This window comes from Manacus vitellinus, unplaced genomic scaffold (assembly GCF_001715985.3).
Source record: "Manacus vitellinus isolate BGI_N305 unplaced genomic scaffold, ASM171598v3 ctg7180002432675_pilon, whole genome shotgun sequence".
Classification (NCBI taxonomy): domain Eukaryota; kingdom Metazoa; phylum Chordata; class Aves; order Passeriformes; family Pipridae; genus Manacus; species Manacus vitellinus.
Window position 1 is genome coordinate 9,493 of NW_021938432.1, and position 20,031 is coordinate 29,523.

General features: G+C 48.0%; 2 protein-coding genes across 2 annotated transcripts; both read left to right on the forward strand.

The window, feature by feature from the left end:
- The first annotated feature begins 1,709 nt into the window (after positions 1-1,709).
- LOC108642933 (transposon Tf2-12 polyprotein) lies at positions 1,710-6,926 on the forward strand. Its single transcript, XM_029958240.1, has 3 exons — positions 1,710-1,725; positions 2,059-4,683; positions 5,206-6,926. The coding sequence occupies exons 1-3, from the start codon at positions 1,710-1,712 to the stop codon at positions 6,924-6,926; spliced, it is 4,362 nt and encodes a 1,453-aa protein (XP_029814100.1).
- Positions 6,927-15,719: 8,793 nt separating this feature from the next.
- On the forward strand, positions 15,720-16,691 carry LOC108644047 (olfactory receptor 14J1-like). The gene has a single exon (XM_018088334.3). It carries the CDS (start codon positions 15,720-15,722, stop codon positions 16,689-16,691), a length of 972 nt encoding a protein of 323 aa, XP_017943823.3.
- Positions 16,692-20,031: the final 3,340 nt, after the last annotated feature.

The window sequence follows — 20,031 nt, forward strand, 5'->3', positions numbered from 1 at the left end:
TCCCGAGCCAGGACCCAAGGGGCCGGGACGCTCTCGGGCCCCCCGACTGAATTTTTGTCGGCAGAGTCTCCCAGACCCCTTGGATCTGAGCAACGGTGGACAAGAACCTCCTGCTTCAAATTAAGAGGTATTTATGTTTTAAACTGCAGTTTATAAAGGAAAGTAATTAAGTTGGTGGGGATAGGACGCTATCGCCCAAAAGGGAGCTGGAGGGACGCCTCAGCATTAGCCCTAAAACTGGGTTAGAGTCCCAGGTATTGAAAGTTGCGGGTTAGAGTCCTGCAAAGATAGCGGGTTAGAGTCCTGCCAAGAAAGGGTTAGAGTCCCTGATCGGGTTAGAGTCCCGACACTGCAGTGTAAAATTGTCTTTTCTTTGTAATGCTGTGTTCACCCTTTATGTTTCTGTGTCCTGTTTGCAAATGTTCTTGCTCTAATTTCTCCTGATCATTTTTGTTTCGTGCAAGATATTGTCTGGTAATGCATTGGAAACTGTGCTCGAATCAGAGAGTTAACCATTTTTAATTCTTCCGAAGCTGATTGAGTGTTTCTAGGAGCTTTAGGACCCAGGGAACTCCTTGTACCAGCAAAGAATTCTTGGAATGCGGTTTCTCTTGCAGACTGTTCTGGTTTTTGTTAACGAGTAAAACGAAACTAAAATAAGCTGTTTAGGTACTGAGAGACTCTCATTTATGATTTTATTGTTTGCAGCGGTTTGTTTGTCCATTGAAAAATTAGATGTTGTGTTTTCATATACAGTATAATCCTTGAAACGTCTTTTAACTCTATATGGGAAATGATTGCAATCTCAGTTCTATAAGAGTGAATAAGCTTTTGCCGGCACGTATAAATCCTAGGATTAAAATCTGTCCTTTCTGTTATTGCTCACTGTATGTTAGAGCTTTGTGTAACAATTGTGGTAAATATATTTTGGGTCCAAGAGGAACACAAGAAATAGCGCTCAATCGTACCCTTACCTTCCACTGTATACGCTGTTGGTCAAATCAAGATTTGGCAGAAACTAAGTGGGTGAGATTTTATTGCCGCCACACTCATAGACAAGTATTTGTAACATCTTGGTTGCATTTTCTGTGAGAAGTGTGTTTTATAGTTTGCAGCAACATCCTGTGAGTTTGTGGTAACATAGATCGGACAGCCGACAGCAAAGCCATATTTCACGGTCTGCAGCGCCATCTCGCGACCTTACCTGGTAACGCAGAATGCTCAGATAGAAACCAGAAGGTAGGAAAGTTCTCCTATATCAAGTGTATAAGTGTGTGTGCGAGTGTGATTGAGACGCGGCTCTGCTGCGGGGCGAGTGAGGAGTCCTGCTCTGCGGTTCCTGTTCTCCGCGAGGAGCCAGGCCAGAAACGGACGAAGCGGTTGGAGATTGCGTACATGAAGTGTTGGGACAGAATCAGAAATACTCTAAGACGGTGGAATAGGATAAGGAAAGTATTGCGATTTAAAGTAGAATTTACTGACATACCGAAAGCTACACAGTGTGAATACGTTAGTGGAAGCCTAGCCCAATTGGACATAGAAGCACGGATTCAGAGACAAGAATTACTTGACGTAATAGAATATCACGTAAAGGAATTCATAAGAAAAATAAGAAAAGAGAGTGGGAAGTTGGGATACGATCCTCTAGTATTAGAAGAGTTTCTGAATTGGATACCTGTTTGGGAACATCACCAGGCCCTACGATAATAATGGGAAGCCAGCAAAGTAAAGATATAAATATGAAAACCCCCCCTGGGGTGTATCCTAAAGCATTGGAGGGATCTAGGGGGAGCCCCAGGAGGAAACATAAGCAAGAAAACACTCCTAAAATACTGCACTCAATGGTGGCCTTTGTACAAACTAGATGATGACGAGAAATGGCCACCTGAAGGGACAAAAAATTATAATACAATTTTACAGCTTATGTTGTTCCTTCGTCGACTAGGGAAGTGGGATGAAGTGATATATTGTGACATGTTTTTTTTACACTAAGGAACAAACCTGAGTGGCAAAGAGAGTGCGGAGTAAATGTAGCACCACAAGACCCCTTAGTCTTAGCCTTAGAAAAGGAGAGCGATTCCCCTAAAGTAGGATGCAGTGGCATTATAATTCAAGGAGAAAAGGAAGACAACACACAAAGGTTAAACATAGTGATTCAAATAGATGATAAGAGAGATACCAGAGGGGCAGAGGAAGACGAAGAGAGCAGCCCCGGACAAGCTGAGCGCCGACAGCATCTCCTCCAAACCCAGAAAGAGAGGCGGCTAGACTGTGTGAACCATGCCAGAAGGTTGGGAGAAGATGACTGGGCAGGAACAGGAAGTGAGGACGAAGAACCGAAACGAGGGAAAAGAAAAGAAAAGAGAAAGAATAGAATAGACACTGGGGCCCAAGAAGCAGACGACCCTGGAGAAGGAACTAGCCACCCACACTACACTAGGTCTGTAGCCCGAAAGGAAGCAAAAGAAAGAATCGAAGGAAGTTATACAATAGCTCCCCTTCGACAGATAACGCCCATTGCAGGAGACCAGGGGCGGGTAAGGGTACCATTCACAGCAAGTGATTTGAATAGTTGGAGAGAAGAAGCCCGGAATTTTAGGAAGAACCCGGAGGGGGTAGCTAAGAGGTTTGAGTTAATTGCAAAGAACCTAGACATTGACTGGAGTGATATAGAAGTAATGCTGTCAGAATTAACAGAAACGGAAAAAGAGCTAGTATTGAAAACAGGAAGAGATAATGCCACCTTGTTGCCCGAAGAATTGGAAGTTGTATTCCCAAGTAAAAATCCAGAGTGGGATCCAAATAACCCCAATCATTATAAGCTGCTGGTGCAATATAGGAAGCTAATAGCCTTAGGTCTGCGAAAAGCAATACCTAAAGCCATTAACTGGGCAGCCTTGTATGATGTTAGGCAGGGAAAAGATGAAACTCCCTCCGAGTTTCTAGACAGACTTAGAACCGCCATGAGACAATATACACCCTTAGACCCAGCATCAGAAGAAGGGAGACAACAACTGCTAGGGTTAGTAATGGGGCAGTGCACTTCAGACATTAGAAAGAAATTACAGAAACTTAAGCATCCAGCAAATAAAGACCTAGAAACATTGATGAACGAAGCCTGGGAAGTATACAACAATAGAGAAAAGGAAGAGAAAAAGAGAGAAGATAAAAGAGTTGCTCGGATCGTAGCAGTAGCAGTGGCAGCCCAAAATACAAAATACCCAGACACAAATGTAAGGGGGAGGGGTCGAGGTTACCCTACGAGAGGGAGGGGAGGATTTAGACCTCAACCCATCAGGGTAGGACCAGACCAATGTTCCAATTGCTTTCAGATAGGCCATTGGAAACGAGACTGCCCCCAGTTGGGAGAGAGGCTTGCAAACACTGCTGTTGCACATCAGAGCAGTGACCGAAGGGGACCGGTGAGTCGTTCCCTAGCAGACCCACTGGTTAAAATGGAGCTAGGGGAAGGTGAAAAAGAATTAGATTTTCTGATAGACACAGGGGCAACATTTTCAGTTTTAAATCAAGAATTGGTACCCAAGAGCGATGAATTTGTACAAGTTGTAGGAGCAACAGGCCAACCAGAAAAAGCTTATTTCCTAAAACCTATTAAATACAAAATTGGAAAACAAATGGGGATCCATCAGTTTTTGTACTTACCAAATTCTCCAAAACCTCTACTAGGTAGAGATTTATTGGAAAATTTAGGAGCTGTAATAAAATTCAACAAAGACAAACTGGAATTCCAGGTAAATGAAGAACAACTGATTACAGCCCTAAGCTTGACAATCAGTTACATAGAGCCGAAACCTGAAAGCCGGAGTATTGAGCAGATTATGAGCGAGGCATACCCGTTGGTATGGGCTACTGATGTACCTGGGAAATCAAGACAGGCAACACCTATTGTTATCAAACTTATACCTGGAGCAAGACCAGTAGTGAGGAAGCAGTATCCCCTGAGATTAGAAGACAGGAAAGGGGTCGAACCCATAATTGGGAAATTCCTGGAATTAGGACTATTAGTGGAATGTGAATCAGATTATAATACATCAATCTTACCAATTAAGAAACCTGGTGGAACCTATAGATTGGTCCAAGATTTGAGAGCTGTAAATGCAATAACAAAAACTCTACACCCAGTGGTGGCAAACCCTTATACCCTCCTGACCAAGCTAAAGGACAATTTAATTCGGTTCACAGTGTTAGATCTAAAAGATGCATTCTTTTGCCTTCCCTTAGCCCCAGAAAGCCAAAAGATTTTTGCCTTTGAATGGGAATTTGTGAGTAAAGGGAGAAAGACCCAATTAACCTGGACAGTGTTACCTCAAGGCTACAAAAACAGTCCAACAATCTTTGGGAATCAATTGGCCAAAGAATTGGAACAATGGGAAAGGCCACAAGGGGATGGCACTCTTCTGCAATACGTAGATGATCTATTAATAGCAACTGAATCAGAAGAAGAGTGTGTTAAATGGACTATTTCTTTGTTGAATTTCTTGGGATTAAGTGGATATCGAGTCTCTCAACAGAAAGCGCAACTGGTGCAAGAAAAAGTAGTATACCTGGGATATGAGATCTCCAGAGGACAACGATCCCTAGGAACAGCAAGGAAAGAAGCCATTTGCCAGATGCCCAAACCAGAGATGGTGAGAGATCTACGAGCCTTTCTGGGAATGACAGGTTGGTGCCGTTTATGGATCTATCAATATGGGGTACTCGCCAAACCATTGTACGATTTACTAAAAGAAGCAAAAAACATCCTGGTTTGGACTCCCGAAGCAGAAGGAGCCTTTAAGAGACTGAAACAAGAACTCATGAGGGCCCCAGCTTTGGGCCTCCCAGATGTAACGAAACCATTTTGGCTGTTCTCTCATGAACGACAAGGGATGGCTTTAGGAGTCCTGGCACAGCAATTGGGACCACATAAAAGAGCTGTAGCTTATTTCTCCAAACAGCTGGATGAAGTAAGCAAAGGATGGCCCAGCTGTCTGAAAGCGGTGGCCGCAGTAATCATAAACATAGAAGAGGCCAGAAAGCTCACAATGGGCCAGAAAATGACTGTGTTGGTGTCCCACACTGTGTCTGCTGTACTAGAACAGAAAGGTGGCCATTGGTTGTCGCCTTCCAGATTCCTAAAGTACCAAGCAATCCTAGCTGAATCAGATGACATAACCATTCAAGTAACTAATGTTGTGAATCCAGCCTCATTTTTAGAAGGAAGAATGTCAGCAGAGCCAATTGAACATGACTGCCTGGAAACCATCGAAGCAGTTTACTCCAGCCGCCCGGATCTCAAAGAAGAGCCATTTGAAGATGCAGACAACTGGTTCTCGGACGGCAGCAGCTTCGTGAAGCAAGGAGTAAGAATGGCAGGCTATGCAGTAACCACAACAGAAGAGGTAATCGAATCAAATCCTTTACCTGCAGGGACCTCAGCCCAAAAGGCGGAATTAATAGCTCTTACCCGAGCTCTGGAATTGGCAGAAGGCATACGAATTAACATCTGGACAGACTCTAAGTATGCCTTCTCTGTCGTACACGCTCATGGAGCAATTTGGAAAGAAAGGGGACTGCTAACCGCCCAAGGGAAAACAGTCAAACACGCAGAAGAAATTCTACGATTGTTAGAAGCAGTCCAACTCCCAGCACAAGTGGCCATAATGCATTGCAAAGGACACCTAAAAGGTAACACTGTTCCAGAGATAGGAAATAGGAAAGCTGACGCAGAAGCTAAATTAGCTGCTGCAAGAACCAAGGAAGTGGTTATAACAGCTCTAATACCAGAAGAGCTAGATACCAACTTCCAAACAAATTATCAGGACTCAGATCATAGGTGGATTCAAAAGAACAAAGGCAAATTATTAGACAATGGATGGGGTCAATTAGAAACAGGACAATTAATAATACCAGAGAAATTAATGTGGCAATTTGTAAAAACAGAACATGAGAAAACGCATTGGAGCTTAGACCCGCTTTATCAGTATTTGCAAACTAGAATAGCAGGGCCAAAATTATTCACTACTGTAAAACAAGTTACAACCCAATGCGAACGATGCCTGAAGAATAATCCAAATACAGGGACCAAGGTACATCAAGGAACAATAAATCGAGGTAAATTCCCAGGTGAAATATGGCAAATTGATTTCTCTGAACTCCCAAGAAAAGGGGGGTATAGGTACTTATTGGTACTAACTGATACATTTTCTGGGTGGCCTGAAGCGTTTCCCTGTAGAACAAACAAAGAGAGAGAAGTAACTAAAGTTTTGTTAAACGAAATTATACCGCGGTTTGGGATACCAAGGAGTATATCCTCAGACAGAGGTTCGCATTTCTGTGCAAAAGTTGTGAGAGCAATAAGCAAAGCATTGCAGATTAAATGGCAATTACATACGCCCTACAGGCCACAAGCTAGTGGGCAAGTAGAAAAGATGAATCATCTTATCAAACAACAAATTGCTAAAATATGTCAAGAAACCAACTTACAATGGTATCAAGCTCTGCCTATTGCTCTGATTAGATTGAGGGTCAAACCTCGATCAAAGGAGAAGTTGAGCCCATTTGAAATTCTGTACGGTAGACCTTATGCTATGCAGACTGTAAATAGTGATGCTGTAGACCAAATAGGCAATCAATATATATATGATTATGTAATCGCTGTAGGAAAACATTTTGATAAAAATGCTGCAGTAGTAGTAGAACACCAACCCAAGCAACCTGACTGCAAATTGCATCCATTTAACCCTGGTGATTGGGTGTATGTTAAGAATCTTCTAGGAAAACCCCTACAAGAAAAGTGGGAGGGACCTTTCCAAGTGCTGCTGACCACCTTCACCGCGGTTAGGATCAAAGAACGACCTACATGGATTCACTACTCTCGAGTCAAGAAAGCTCCGGAAGATAAGCGGGAAGACCTGGCATCATGAATCCGGCTCTTTCAACGTTGATCATTGGACTTTTGATAAGTATTGTTTTATCCCAAAACCCTACTCCAGAAGGGCCGTGGTCTAGTGCACGCACACTACCACGCTCCGAGGAAAACCCAGACTTTGAGAATTATGTACTACATAACAATCAACCCTATACGATAGATGAATGGGATAGCGGAACCCATTTCATAGCACAAAAAGAAGACCAAATTCAAGTAGGATGCCGAGAAGTCGAGGCTTTAGTGGGAAAAACAGATAAACTAACATTGACAATTGAATTCTGGCAAGAAGCCCCTAGACAGAATTTAATTACTCATAGCCAAGTAGAAGATGGGAAGCCCATCGTCTGGATTGAACAGAAGGGACCAGTCTCATGTCAATGGGATAGTACTGAAGGGGGTAGAGCACAGTGTGAAATTATATTCAAACTAGATCAATCGATGTCGTTTTCATGTAGCAGAGAAGCCAAGATTCTTGAACCCATTGGTGAACAAGGCATTGTAACCGGTAGAGCCTTTAAGCGGGCCATTAGATTAGCAACAGACTCGATTGTGAGCCCGTCTCGTGAAACCACTCCGCCTCTAGAATGCAGGAAGATACATAATTTAACCTTTATAGGACCTCAAGTAATAAGACAATCGAACGAACTAAAGTTGTTATTAGATCCTACATATTCTCTGAAGAAAATACAGATGAACATTCAGACAGACATTACACACTTACAGGGAGATTGCCGACCATTTATACAGCACAGCCTCAAAGGCTGGAATGCCTGGTTAGCAACTAGATCACACCGCAAACGAACACAAAGAGATATAAGCGGATGGGTTGGTACAGGGTTCGGCATATTGAACACTATAGACCAAGAAGTATTAGTGAACAAATTAAGTACCGTCACTTCGAATTTGGGAAAGCTTAAAGTACCTTTAAGCTCGTCTATGCTAACCTTAGCAGAGACACAGTCATTAGTGGTCAAATTGATGACCTTAGTAGCCAACCACACCGCTGAAGATTTTGTTAAACTTGCTGACTATCCTGGAGAGATTAGCAAAGAAATTGCACTTGCTATCCAGTGTGTTCAGACACAGCAATGGGTACAATCAGTAGCAGCGGGAATATTAAGAGAAGGAATGTCAGATATACTGCCTCAGGAAATAAGGGAGAGTATATTAAGAGGTAGTTCCACCACACAGTTTGAAAGAGACCACCAGGCTTGGTGGCAACTAGTTAATTTCACTTATGATCCACAAGAGGAACACATTGAAACCTATGTCCTTACTATTAGTGCCGCGGAAGAAAGGGTTATATTTCCTGTTTTAACATTAGGAGCTATGCATCAGAATGTCATTGTCAAACCTGTGGACCATAACGTTTGGGCAAATTATGATAGTACTAAGAACAAGTGGCAATCAATTAGTACAGAAGCATGTATTCCTAAAGGGCAATTAGGTTATATCTGCGAAAATGCCATTGTAGAAGCTGAGGATCTATGCTTAGATGCCGAAGACAGTGTATGCACTTTTGAAATGCTTCCACACAATAGAGCGCCATCACAAGTATTCTATATAGGGAATGGATGCGCTTGCATTAGAACCGCCTGTAATGATGTTACTATAGATAATTGTCATGAAGTGACTAACGATACTAACTTTTGCATATGCAACTTCACAAAAGTCATGGGTTGTGACTTTAACTACACTGCTCCCATAACTACACAGCAGTTAGTTGAAGCTGAGTATACTTTATATCATGAGATACCCAAGCTACAGATAGGCATGGATGTTAAGCTTCTCAAAGAGATGCTTGTGCATCCTGAAGTAGAAAAGTTAGTTCAGAAGGTGAACCAAACGACCCAACGCATGTTGTGGCAAGTAGAGCATAATTCTAAAGGTATAAAAAATATCCTGACAAAAGTTGCGCAAGTAGGCCAGCATCATTGGTGGGACATTTTCACAGGATACTCCCCAACAGCAACACAAGTCTTTCACTACCTAATACACCCCATATTGATTATAGCTATAGGCATGTTCTTGTTAACCCTCATTAACATATACCTGTGGTGTAAGTTGAGGTCCATGGTCAAGAGAACCCAAATGATTTGGGCAATGATAAAAGCATATCAGCGCCCTTTAGGATTAGAACTTGACGAAGGAATTCGTAAGTTCTGAGAAAAGGGGGGAAATGAAGCCAGTTAACACCTGAAAAGCGAATTTAAGCAATATAAAGAGTTAAGCACAAAATATAGATGCAAGCTTTAGCAAAGCACATAGAATTCAGTATTAGGAAAGCGGAGACAATAAATTCACTGAGGTACAGGACACCCTGACACAGAAGAACATAAACATGAACAGAAAATGCTAGCACACAAAAAAAAAGGCATATGGAGAGGAAACCAAAGAGATAAAGAGGGGGACGAGCCAAGAAATTAGGTATTAGTGCCAAATACCAAAACTCTCTGCCAAATTCATAAGGAAGCTACCCAAATTAGGAAAGGTTCAAAAGTTTAGGAGGATGATGATGAAAAGGACATGAGGTTCATGATGAAGAAAGACCGGAACTCCCACCGAAGTTCTCCCCAAATTAAGGACCACACCTCTAACTCCGCCTCGACTCCACCTGTTATGAATATTAAAAGCAGATGTTGCAATGTAATGAATATTCATAATATATGATGTAATTGCTTAGTAAAAGGTGTATAAAAGTTGGATTGTGTGTTTCTCGAGTTGGAGCAGTTTGTCCAGGGCGACCTGGCTGCTCCCCGGCTGTGAAATAAATACCTCCTGCTTATAGACTGAAATTCTGTCTCTGAGCAGTTTCTCCGCGCCTTGTTTTGGGGCATAAATTGGCATCAGGGCCTCCCCAGTGCCCAGCACAGAGGGGCAATCAGTTCTCTGCTCCTGCTGGCCACACTCTTCTCCACAGAGGCCACGATGCCCTTGGTCTTCTTGCCCCCCTGGGCACACTCTGCCTCATATCCAGCCGCTGTCAAGCAGCACCTCCAAGTCCCTTCCTGCTGAGCAGCTCTCCAGCCCCTCTGCCCCCAGACTGGAGCGTTCCAGGGGGTTGTTGGGACCCAAGTGCAGGCCCTGACACTTGGCCTTATTGATCCAGTCTGTCCAGATCCCTCTGCAGAGCCTTCCTGCCCTCCAGCACATCCACACTCACACCCAGATCAGTCAGTCTCCCAAACAGGACAAAGTCTGACCACCAGCAGTCCAGGGTGTCAGTTCTGCTGCCCCCTCCTTCCTCCACCCAGAATGGAAAACTCCATCATTTTGGGGTCTCTGTGCCGTCGGCTCGACCACCACATCCCCCACCAGTCACAGAATCATGGAATGGTTTGGGTGGGAAGGGACCTTAAAGAGCATCTCAGTCCAACCCCTGCCATGGGCAGGGACACCTTCCACTAGACTCAGAGCTCACAGCCCCATCCAACCTGGCCGTGAACACTTCCAGGGATGGGGCAGCCAGAACTTCTCTGAGCAACCTGTGCCAGGATCTCACTACCATCACAGTCCAGAAATTCTTCCTAATATCCCATCTAACCCTTCCCTCTCTCAGTGTGAAGCCATTCCCCTTGTCCTTTCACTCCAGGACCTTGTAAATAGTCTCTCTCCATCTTTCTTGTTGGCTCCCTTCAGGCACTGCAAGACCATAATTAGGTCACCCCAAAACCTTCTCTTCTCCAACCTGAACAATGCCAATTCTCTCAGCCTTTCCTCACAGCAGAGCTGCTCCATCCCTCTGATCCCTTTGATGGTCTCCTCTGGACTCGTTCCAACAGGTCCATGTCCTTCCTGTGCTGCAGCCCAGAGCTGGAGGCAGCTCTGCAGGGGTGACAACATTACAGCCCTGTGTGTTCCAGCAAGGACACTGTGGAACCTCCTGGAGTAAAGGGGCCATTGTGACACTGTAGGGCCTTCTGGAGCCAAAGGAACCCTGGGACACTGTGGAACCTCATGGAACCAAGGATTCATTGTGCCATGAAGGCCCTCTTGGAACTAAGGGAGCCCTGAGACATTTTGGGACCTCATAGAATCAAGGGGCCATTGTGACACTGAGGAACCTCAGGGACTCATGGAACCAAAGGAACCCTGGGACAATGTGGAACCACATGGAATTACTAGGCCACTGTGACACTGCAGGGCCTCATGGAACCAAAGGAACCCTGAGACTTTTCAGAACCTCATGGAACCAAGGGGCCACTGTGACACTGCAGAGCCTCATGGAGACAAAGGGACCCCGGGACATTGTGGACCTAAAGAAATCAAGGGCCCATGTGGGCACTGTGGAACCTCATGGAATCAAGAGGCCTTTGTGACATGCAGGGCTCATGGAACCAAAGGATTCCTGGGACACTGTGGAATCTCATGGAACCAAGGGGTCACTGTGATATGTGGGGCCTCCGAGAACCAAAGGAGTCCTGAGACATTTTGCAAACTCATGGAATCAAGGGTCCATTATCACACTGCAGAACCTTATGAAGCCAAATGGACCCTGAGACTCTGTGGAACCTCATGGAATCTGGTGGCCATTCCCACACTGTAAAACCTCATGGATACTCTCAGGTTCCCATTATTAAAAGACACCTCTGCCCAAATTCAGCTGCAAAGGAGACCATGTGCCAAAGTCAGCAGTCCAGGTTTGATTTAACAGTAAATAGGAGGTAGAGAAAGAGAAAGAAATAGAGAGAGAAGAAAGGGGTGGTGGGAAGCCAGTGAGAGAGAGACAGAGATGAAGTAAATGTATCACACCATGGAGATCCCTGAGGCTCCCACCAGTCCTTCTTCACCCTGCTCTGCTCGGTGGAGGGTCCCCAAGTTGTGCTTCTGGGCTATCACTTTTATACAGCCCAAGCCCCGGGTATTCAGGGGGGTAGATGCTGTTCCCACAGCTTGGGCTGGCACGTCTGCAAGGACTTGCTTCCTTTCCCACAGCTTGCCATGGTGGGAGTTTTGCCTGGTGTGCTTCCAGTCTGTCTGGATGGGTTCCCCAGACCTGCCTTACCAGCCCTGGCTTCCTGTTGGGGCTGTCTGCTCTTTCCCACACTCTGCACAGTGCAATTCTGTCCTGGGGGCTACTTGCAAAGCTTCACCTCCCTTTAGGCCTTGGAATTAAATGCCTTCCTGTTTGCCACCAGTGCTTAGGTCTTGTGGTGCCTTATGGGATTTTCCTGCTTTGACAGTGTTTTGAGACAGTTCATTGTGCCCTTCAAGTCCTTCCATGTGCACAAACACACACACCCCACTCTCACCAGTGTCTGGCCCTCCAAAGAACACAAGCCCGGATGATTTGTAGCTCCCACTCCAGTGGTTGGCACTTGGACCTCCCTCCGTACCCAGAGCTCAGAGCTCCCTTGTGCCAGAAAGTTTAAAGATATTGTGCCTCATTCTGCCAAGACAGTCCTTGGAAAAAAGTGTCCCTCTGCATTTTCTTGGGATAAGAGCACTCTATTGTCATCTCCCAAAACTTGGAGAGGTCCCAGAGATCTTCCAGGAAGGAATTTAGGGCCTCAAGCACATGACCCGTATATAGAGGCTGAGGACTCAGGGTCAGGGGTGTGAAGATTGAGGACAGTAGAGGAGTAGCCTGAGAGGTCTGGAAGGGGGGTGTCCGAGCTGGTGGAGCTTTTCTTCCTGTCAGAAAACAGCCTAAGAAAGAACTAGTGCCACCAAGGGCACCTGGGGTGGCCTAGACTGGTGACAAGAAGTCACAAATTTCCCTCTGAGGTCAGTGTTGTGGTGCAATATGTCACAAAGAAGAAGTCTGGATGAGCCCAAGGCTTTGTGTGTGCAGGAAGAGCCAGGGAGGACGCAGAGATGTCAGTGCAGGAAGGTGCCAGCCAGGTGGGGCAGCCGGGGGATGACGACAGCCTGCAGGGAAAGGGGCAGGGCATGGACACCGTAGGACAGCCTGGGCTGGAGAGGAGACAGGGATGGGGAGAAGCTGAAAGGCCCTGACACAGCCACCTTCTGCAGGCCTTTGGCCAGGGCTGCTGTCTGTGCCCCTGATGCCAGGAGGAGGGGAGTGCCCCTTGCAGCCCTGGGGCCTCATGGCCTCCTTGTCCCTGCTCAGCAGCCTGGCAGGTGCCACCCCATGGTCCTGCCCTTGGCACTGCACATCCCACATCCCAGTGCCCCAGGAAGAGCCCTGAGGAATGAGGCAGGGACAGCATCTGCCTTCCCAGGGGCTGGGGGTCAGGGCTTGGCCCTTTGGATTAAGGAAACAAGTCAAGGTTTGTTCAGCATCAGAGCCACCTTTCCCTTGCTTGTCCATCCTTGTCATCACTGTCTGCAGTTTTCTGCTCTAACTGGAACCTGGGGACATGTTCTCAGTTGTGTCCCTCAGTGAGACTCATTAGCACTAAAGGAAACTTTAGTGTTTCAATCTCACTTTGACTTCTTGAGAAGTTGTTTGAACTTACTCTCAGGGACTGTCTCATGTAAACAACATCAAAGTCCCCTGAGGGTCATGAAATGCCTGGAGCTGTTGCTGTGCTTCTGAGCTGGGTCGGGCTCCTGGCACACAGGGAGCTCCTGGCAAGCAAGAAGAGCTTCAAAGAGACAGCTCTGCTGGTGAGTAGCTCCTCTGCACAGCCCAGCAGGGCTGAGGGCACTGCCTGCAGCACCCAGGGCACAGGAGAGAAGGCAGAGAGATGAGAGGCAGCCTGGGCTGGGAGGTGACTGAGCTCTCACTACAGGTAAAACCTTCCCAGGATTTGAAAGAAGAATTCTCTGGCTGTAGGAAAGTTCAATTTGCCTTCCTGGAGGCATCTCCTAAAGCTGGCACATCCCACAGCTTCTAGGATCTTTCAGCAGGACTCTCCCAGTTGCTGCAGTGCAGGGGAAGTGGCCATATGGCAGAGCAGGGCAGGAGCTGCAGGCAGCAAGGGCAGAGAGGAGAAGGGAGCAGGAGGTTCAAGGGATCCTGGGGTGGGAGGACAGGGCAGAGCTGCTCAGGGCAGGAACCTTGCCAGCCCTTTGCCACGCTCAGGCTGTGGCTGCAGAGCAGTGCAGGTGAGTTCCTGCAAGTGCCTCTGCCAGCTGCCAAATGGCAGCAGTGGCAGGAGCTGTCAGGATGGCTCTGCTGGATTTGCTGGGGTGCAGCAGGAGAAGCTGCTGCAGAGCAGGACTTGCTGCTGCCCCCTCAGAGGCCCAGGGCCAGAAGGTTCCCTGTGCCAGGGCTGGCTGTGGGGTGGGAAGGTGGGGGTGCAGCCAGGGGTGCCCAGGGCTGTGGGGCAGAGCAGGGTCCTGCCCCCAGGGCTCTGTGTGCTGGGGCAGGGACTCTGCTGCCTGCCAGGGTCAGCTCTCAGCCCGGCCAAGGAGCTGGCACAGCCCTGCAGGGAGAAGGGGTGGGTGGAAGGAGTGACCCCTCAGGGCAGGGCAGGGATGGGCAGGGCCCTTCAGCTGCAGGCTCAGGGCTCCTCACAGCTTCAGCTCCACCTCCTCCATTTCCAGGGGCCCTTCTCAGGAAGCACATCCCCCCAGAACCCCTCCCCCTTCCCAGCCACCACAGGCTGTCTGGGATCTGCTCTGCAGCCCCTGCCCAGGCAGAGCTGCCCCTGGGCACTGGGCTGGGGATGGCTCTGGCAGCACTGGCAGGGAGCTGAGCTGGGCACAGGCAGGGGCTGCTGGCAGGAACAGCTCCTCACCCAGAGACAGGCAGGCAGGGAGAGGCAGCTGCTGCCACAAGGGCTGGGCAGGGGGATGGGGGCCCCTCCCTGCTGTCCCTGTGGCACAGACCCCTTCCCTGAGCAGCTCCTGCCTGGGCTCCTTTCCCAGCCTAAGCAGAGCCTGTGCCCTCAGGCCCACGGGGGCTGGGCTGTGCATTGCCCTGCAGCAGCCAGAGCCCAGGCAAGGACAGGACCCTGATTTCCAGCTGTCTCTCTGTGTCCCTCCTCCCTTGGCAGCAGCACTGTGGCATTTCACTGCCATCCCCTGTTGCCTGGGCTCTCCTTGTTCTCACCAGTGGGTTTTCTGAGCCAGTGTGTGGGGTTTGAGGGGTGCACAGATTCCTGTCCAGACACAACCCCTTTGGGTGCTGCTGTGGGGATGTGTCTGTGGGAGCCAAGTGCCCAAGTGCCCTCCAGGCACCTTCAGGGTCTTCAGCTGTTTGCCTGGGTGTCCTGCAGGGCTGCAGGTGCCCTCTAGAAGGGCACAGCTCTGCCATAGGATCTCTGTGCTGCACAGGATCCCCATGGAGAAAACTCCTCAGTGCTAAATCCATGGAAATGCTCTGGGCAGCTGCACTTGGGAGCTGCAATGATCCCTGTGTGTGGCAGTCTGGGAGGAGAAAGATGAGATCCTAATCAGGCATCCTGAGGAAAGGCAAGCATTTTGTCAATGTGCTCTCTGAACCAGGATTCCTCTGCTCCTACAAGTGCCTTGTTACTTTTTTTAAGGGAATTCCGAAGGGTGGTCCCCCTTTAGCTCTAAGCTGCCAGCCAGGGGCAGCTGTGAACAGGAAAGATGGCCAGCTCTCGTCTCTGCACCAAGAGACCATCCCTTTGCCTCTCAGGACTCACAAGATTTCACTTGGAGCACATTAGAAAGGATTCCTCAGGAGCAAGAAGGATTCCTCAGGAGCCCATTCCAGGGTCCCTGCTCTCAGTGCCCCCTTCAGCCAGCAAAACCCAGAGCTCAGGGAGAGGGATGCAGAGAGATCTTCCTGAAAAGAGGCCCTGAATGTTGAATTGCTATGAGACATGCAAGATGTTTTGCTGACTGAGTCTGGCCTAATTCAGTTCTGTCTTTATTCTCCTCAACAGAAAACAATAACCAGAGGCAGCAAATGTCCAACAGCAGCTCCATGCCCCAGTTCCTCCTCCTGGCAGTCGCAGACAGGAGGGAGCTGCAGCTCCTGCACTTCTGGCTCTTCCTGGCCATCTCCCTGGCTGCCCTCCTGGCCAACGGCCTCATCCTCAGCGCCGTAGCCTGGGACCACCACCTGCACACCCCCATGGGCTTCTTCCTGCTCAACCTCTCCCTCACAGACCTGGGCTGCATCTGCACCACTGTCCCCAAAGCCATGCACAATTCCCTCCGTAACACCACAACCATCTCCTACACAGGATGTGCTGCACAGGTCTTTCTGCTGTTCTTCTTCATTGGAACAGAGTTTTCCCTCCTCACCATCATGTGCTACGACCGCTACGTTGCCATCTGCAAACCCCTGCACTACGGGACCCTCCTGGGCAGCAGAGCTTGTGCCCACATGGCAGCAGCTGCCTGGGCCACTGGCTTTCTCAATGCTCTGCTGCACCCAGCCAGTACATTTTCCCTGCCCCTGTGCCAGGGCAATGCCCTGGGCCAGTTCTTCTGTGAAATCCCACACATCCTCAAGCTCTCCTGCTCACACTCAGGCTACCTCAGGGAAATTGGGCTCACTGTGGTTAGTTCCTCTTTAATATTTGGTGGTTTTGTTTTCATTGTTTTCTCCTATGTGCAGATCTTCAGGGCTGTGCTGAGGATCCCCTCTCAGCAGGGACGGCACAAAGCCTTTTCCACGTGCCTCCCTCACCTGGTCGTGCTCTCCCTGTTTATCAGCACCTTATTCTTTGCCTACCTGAAGCCCCCCTCCATCTCCTCCCCGTCCCTGGATCTGACCCTGTCAGTTCTGTACTCAGTGGTTCCTCCAACACTGAACCCCTTCATCTACAGCCTGAGGAACCAGGAGCTCAAGGATGCCCTGAGGAAACTGATAACTGGGTGTTTTTCAGAAGCAACAAACTTTCCTTCTTCTGCATGTTATGTACCTCATTAAAGGCCAGTCCTGTTATGGACGTCATTAAAGGCCCACCATATCTTCTCTATTTTTTACTCTTGGTAGGGGTGTTATTTTTGTGTGAATTTGTTCACACCAAAAAATCTTTATATCTATAATTATAGATATAAAGATTATATATATATTTGTATATATATATTTATATATAAACACCATTTTCAATTCTGTGTTTGCCTTTCTAGTAGCCTGGCCCAGAGGCTGTACAAAGTGGCAATTGTACTCACTGTGTGCTTCAACCAAATAAAGAACTCTGCCTTGACTTGTTTGCCTGACATCTTTCCTCTCTGACTTCTCTGCGGCTGCAGGGTCAGGGCCTCTGTGCAGAGCTGGGCCAGAAAAGAGTCCCAGCAGAGCAGCACTGCCAGGGAGCAGCAGCCCTTCTCCTCCATGGCCTCCTCTCCCTTCCCTTCCACACTGCCCTGCAGAGCCCTGTGTTGTTGGAGGCCTCAGTGCTCTGGCAGTCGGTGCCAGTCCTGCTGCAGGACTGTCCAGGGACTGCAGGCAGGGACAGCCACGGGCACTGCTGGCACAGAGCTGACCTCTGCAGCAGCACTGCCATCCTGCAGGGGCATCTCCTCAGGCCAGGGCCTCAAAGCTTCCATCTGCTTTCCACTTTGCTCTCCAGGATGTGCCCAACACAACGCCCTGCAGAGGAAAACAGCAGTGACCAGCACAAGGGGGGAGTGCTCAGGGTGGGGGCACCCAGCAGTGCCCTGGCACAGCCAGCGCCGCTCCCAGCACTGGCCTCTCACCCCAGGCCATTGGGCTTGTTCTTCCCTCCAAGGAGGGACAGCAAATGACCAGCTCAGGAGTCCATGTTTGCCCTGCATGGACAAGACATGCCCCTGTGTCACAGCTTGGGGCTGGGGGGGGAAGGCTTAGACAAAGTTGATGGCAGAAGCCGTCTCGTTGAGCTACGAGGGGCAGAAAGGACCCCCTTGCTTTCCAAATTCCTTCTCAGAGAGGAACCTGACTCTGGCTGGATCCAATCTCAGACTCAGAATTTGGTTTAAACTGAAAGAAATTATAGAGGTGTGATTCAATCACTTTGTCCTGCAGGTTTTAGTGATGGCAAATCAGAAATATTTCTATAAAATGAGTTATTTATTATGACAAATGAACAGAAAATTGATCAGACAAGTGATCAGATGATGTACCTGAAACAGAATTATTTACTGCACAATACAAAAGCCAAAAACTCCTAGCAGTATTGTGTAAGAAACAACAGTGCAGTCTATCAAAATCATTCTATTAAAGCAATTGGATCAAAGGCAGCAAAAAGAAACAATCCTGAAGCAGACATTGAGGTAACTCACCCCACAACAACAGGGGGTAGTTCTCTCTCTTTCACTTTACCCCTGGGCAGTGACCATGAAGAGCTGTCCCTGCTTCATGGCAGAAGCTCCACACACTTCAAGGAAGTCTGGGGAAGAATCTGTTACATGAAAGTTGGACAGGGTTTTTATAGTTATAAAAGGTTTGACTGCTGGACATGTTTGCAGACCAGGGAGCAGCTTCTCTGTCAAATCCTGCTTCAGAAAGCAAGATGTGTGTTTGAAGTTTCAGGAAGCATTTTGGGTTTAGCATAATTCAACAATAAAAACAGCACCTTGACACCAGCAGTAACTCAGCACAGAGAGCTTGCATTGTTTGCATTCTCTGACCATTGTTTAGGTATTATCAGAGCAGAGCATCCTGCCAGAAATGGCCCCTTGATTCCATGAGGTCCCAAAAACTCTCAGGGTTCCTTTGGTTCCATGAGGCTCTGGAGTGTCACAATGATGATTTCATGAGTTTCCACTGTGTCCCAGGATTCCTTTAGTTCCCTGCAGTATCACAATGGACCCTTGATTCCTCGAGGTTCCGCAGTGTCTCTTGGATCCTTTGGTTCCTCAAGGCTCTGCAATGTCACAGTGGCTCCTTGATTCCACGATGTTCCAAAATATCCCAGGGTTCCCTTGGCTCCAGGAGGCTCCCCAGTGTCCCACTGGCCCCTTGATTACAGGAGGCCCTGCAGTGTCAGAAGTCCAACCCTCTGCAATAAGCAGGAACATCCACAACTAGATCAGGTTGCTCAGAGCCCTGCCCAACCTGCCCTTGAATGTTTCCAGGGATGAGGCATCACCTCTCTGGGCAACCCGTGCCAGTGTTTCACCGCTCTCACTGTAAAAAATTCTTGGTTATATCGACTTCAAATCTGCCTTTTTTTAGTTTAAAACTATTTGTCCAATCGCAGCCATGTCCAGGCTCTACAAAAAGTCTGCCCCCATCTTTCTTAGAAGCCTCTGTGGTGGTGCATCCTCCCCCCATGCTCCTCAGGCCTGGTCATGATCTCAGGAGCTCCTGACAAGCCTTGACCAAACCAGCTGAGCAATGAAGAACCCCTGGACTGTACCAGGGTGTGGGGAAGTGTCCCTGGACAGGACCAGGGTGTGGGGAAGTGTCTCTGGACTGGACCGGGTGGTCCTGTATAATACAGGTGGGAACAATCCAGAGTGGAAGAGCTGGGGAACACAGGATAATCAGACATCCCATGAAAGCCTTGGAACATTCCCTGCCTGAACCATGACCCAAATGGAACAGTTTGGACACAATTCCCAAATAGTTTGGAAACTCCAGTCATTCCTGACACCAGGATGGAAATTCAGCAGATAACTAAAGCCAGTCCCCTTGGGAGCCCACAACCAGCGGGGCTGAGGGAGGCCCTGGCAGCTCCCCAGCACCTCCCTCTCAGTGGGACACCTCTGGCAGCCTCTCCCAGCTCGGGAACCCTCCAGTTTGCAACACTCCAAAGACCCTCCCTGATGCCCAGGACAATTCTGATCCCCCTCAACAAACACTCCTCCAGCTGTGACCCTTGTCTGTTGGCAAATACAAAGGCATTTGGGGGAGTGTTTCCCTGACAACAAGGAGAATTTGGGAGAGGGACCTTTCCACCCCCAGCTCTTGATGTGTCCACACATCTCTGCCTGGGTGTGGGTGTGAATTGACTGTGGTGTGAATGTTGTTCTTGTGAATCTATAATTCAGTCACTGTTAAAATTGTAGCAAATGCTATTGAATCACCTGAAAACTGTTCAATTGGTCAATGATTAGGTGCTACTAATGTCTTTTGCCCCCTTATTTTTGGATCCAAAACCTTTGCGTCCTGACCCTCTTGCATCCCAAGGCTCTGTGTAAATCATTCCCTTTCATCAAAAAATATGTATTTTTTGTGACTTTCACTTTAAAATATTCCTCCTTAACTAAACTACAAAACAATTCTAATTAGTTGTTGATGTCTTGAAGACTTGAAGAGAATTAAAGAAAGAAAATTAATT

What these genes read in the sequence shown, in the direction of transcription:
- LOC108642933 (XM_029958240.1), top strand. An exon ending in AGCCTTTCTGGGAATGACAG is followed by an intron (nt 4,684 to 5,205) that starts GTTGGTGCCGTT and finishes TTGTGAATCCAG; the next exon opens with CCTCATTTTTAGAAGGAAGA.
- LOC108644047 (XM_018088334.3), top strand. Translation starts at nt 15,720, where the DNA reads ATGTCCAACAGCAGCTCCATGCCCCAGTTCCTCCTCCTGGCAGTCGCA.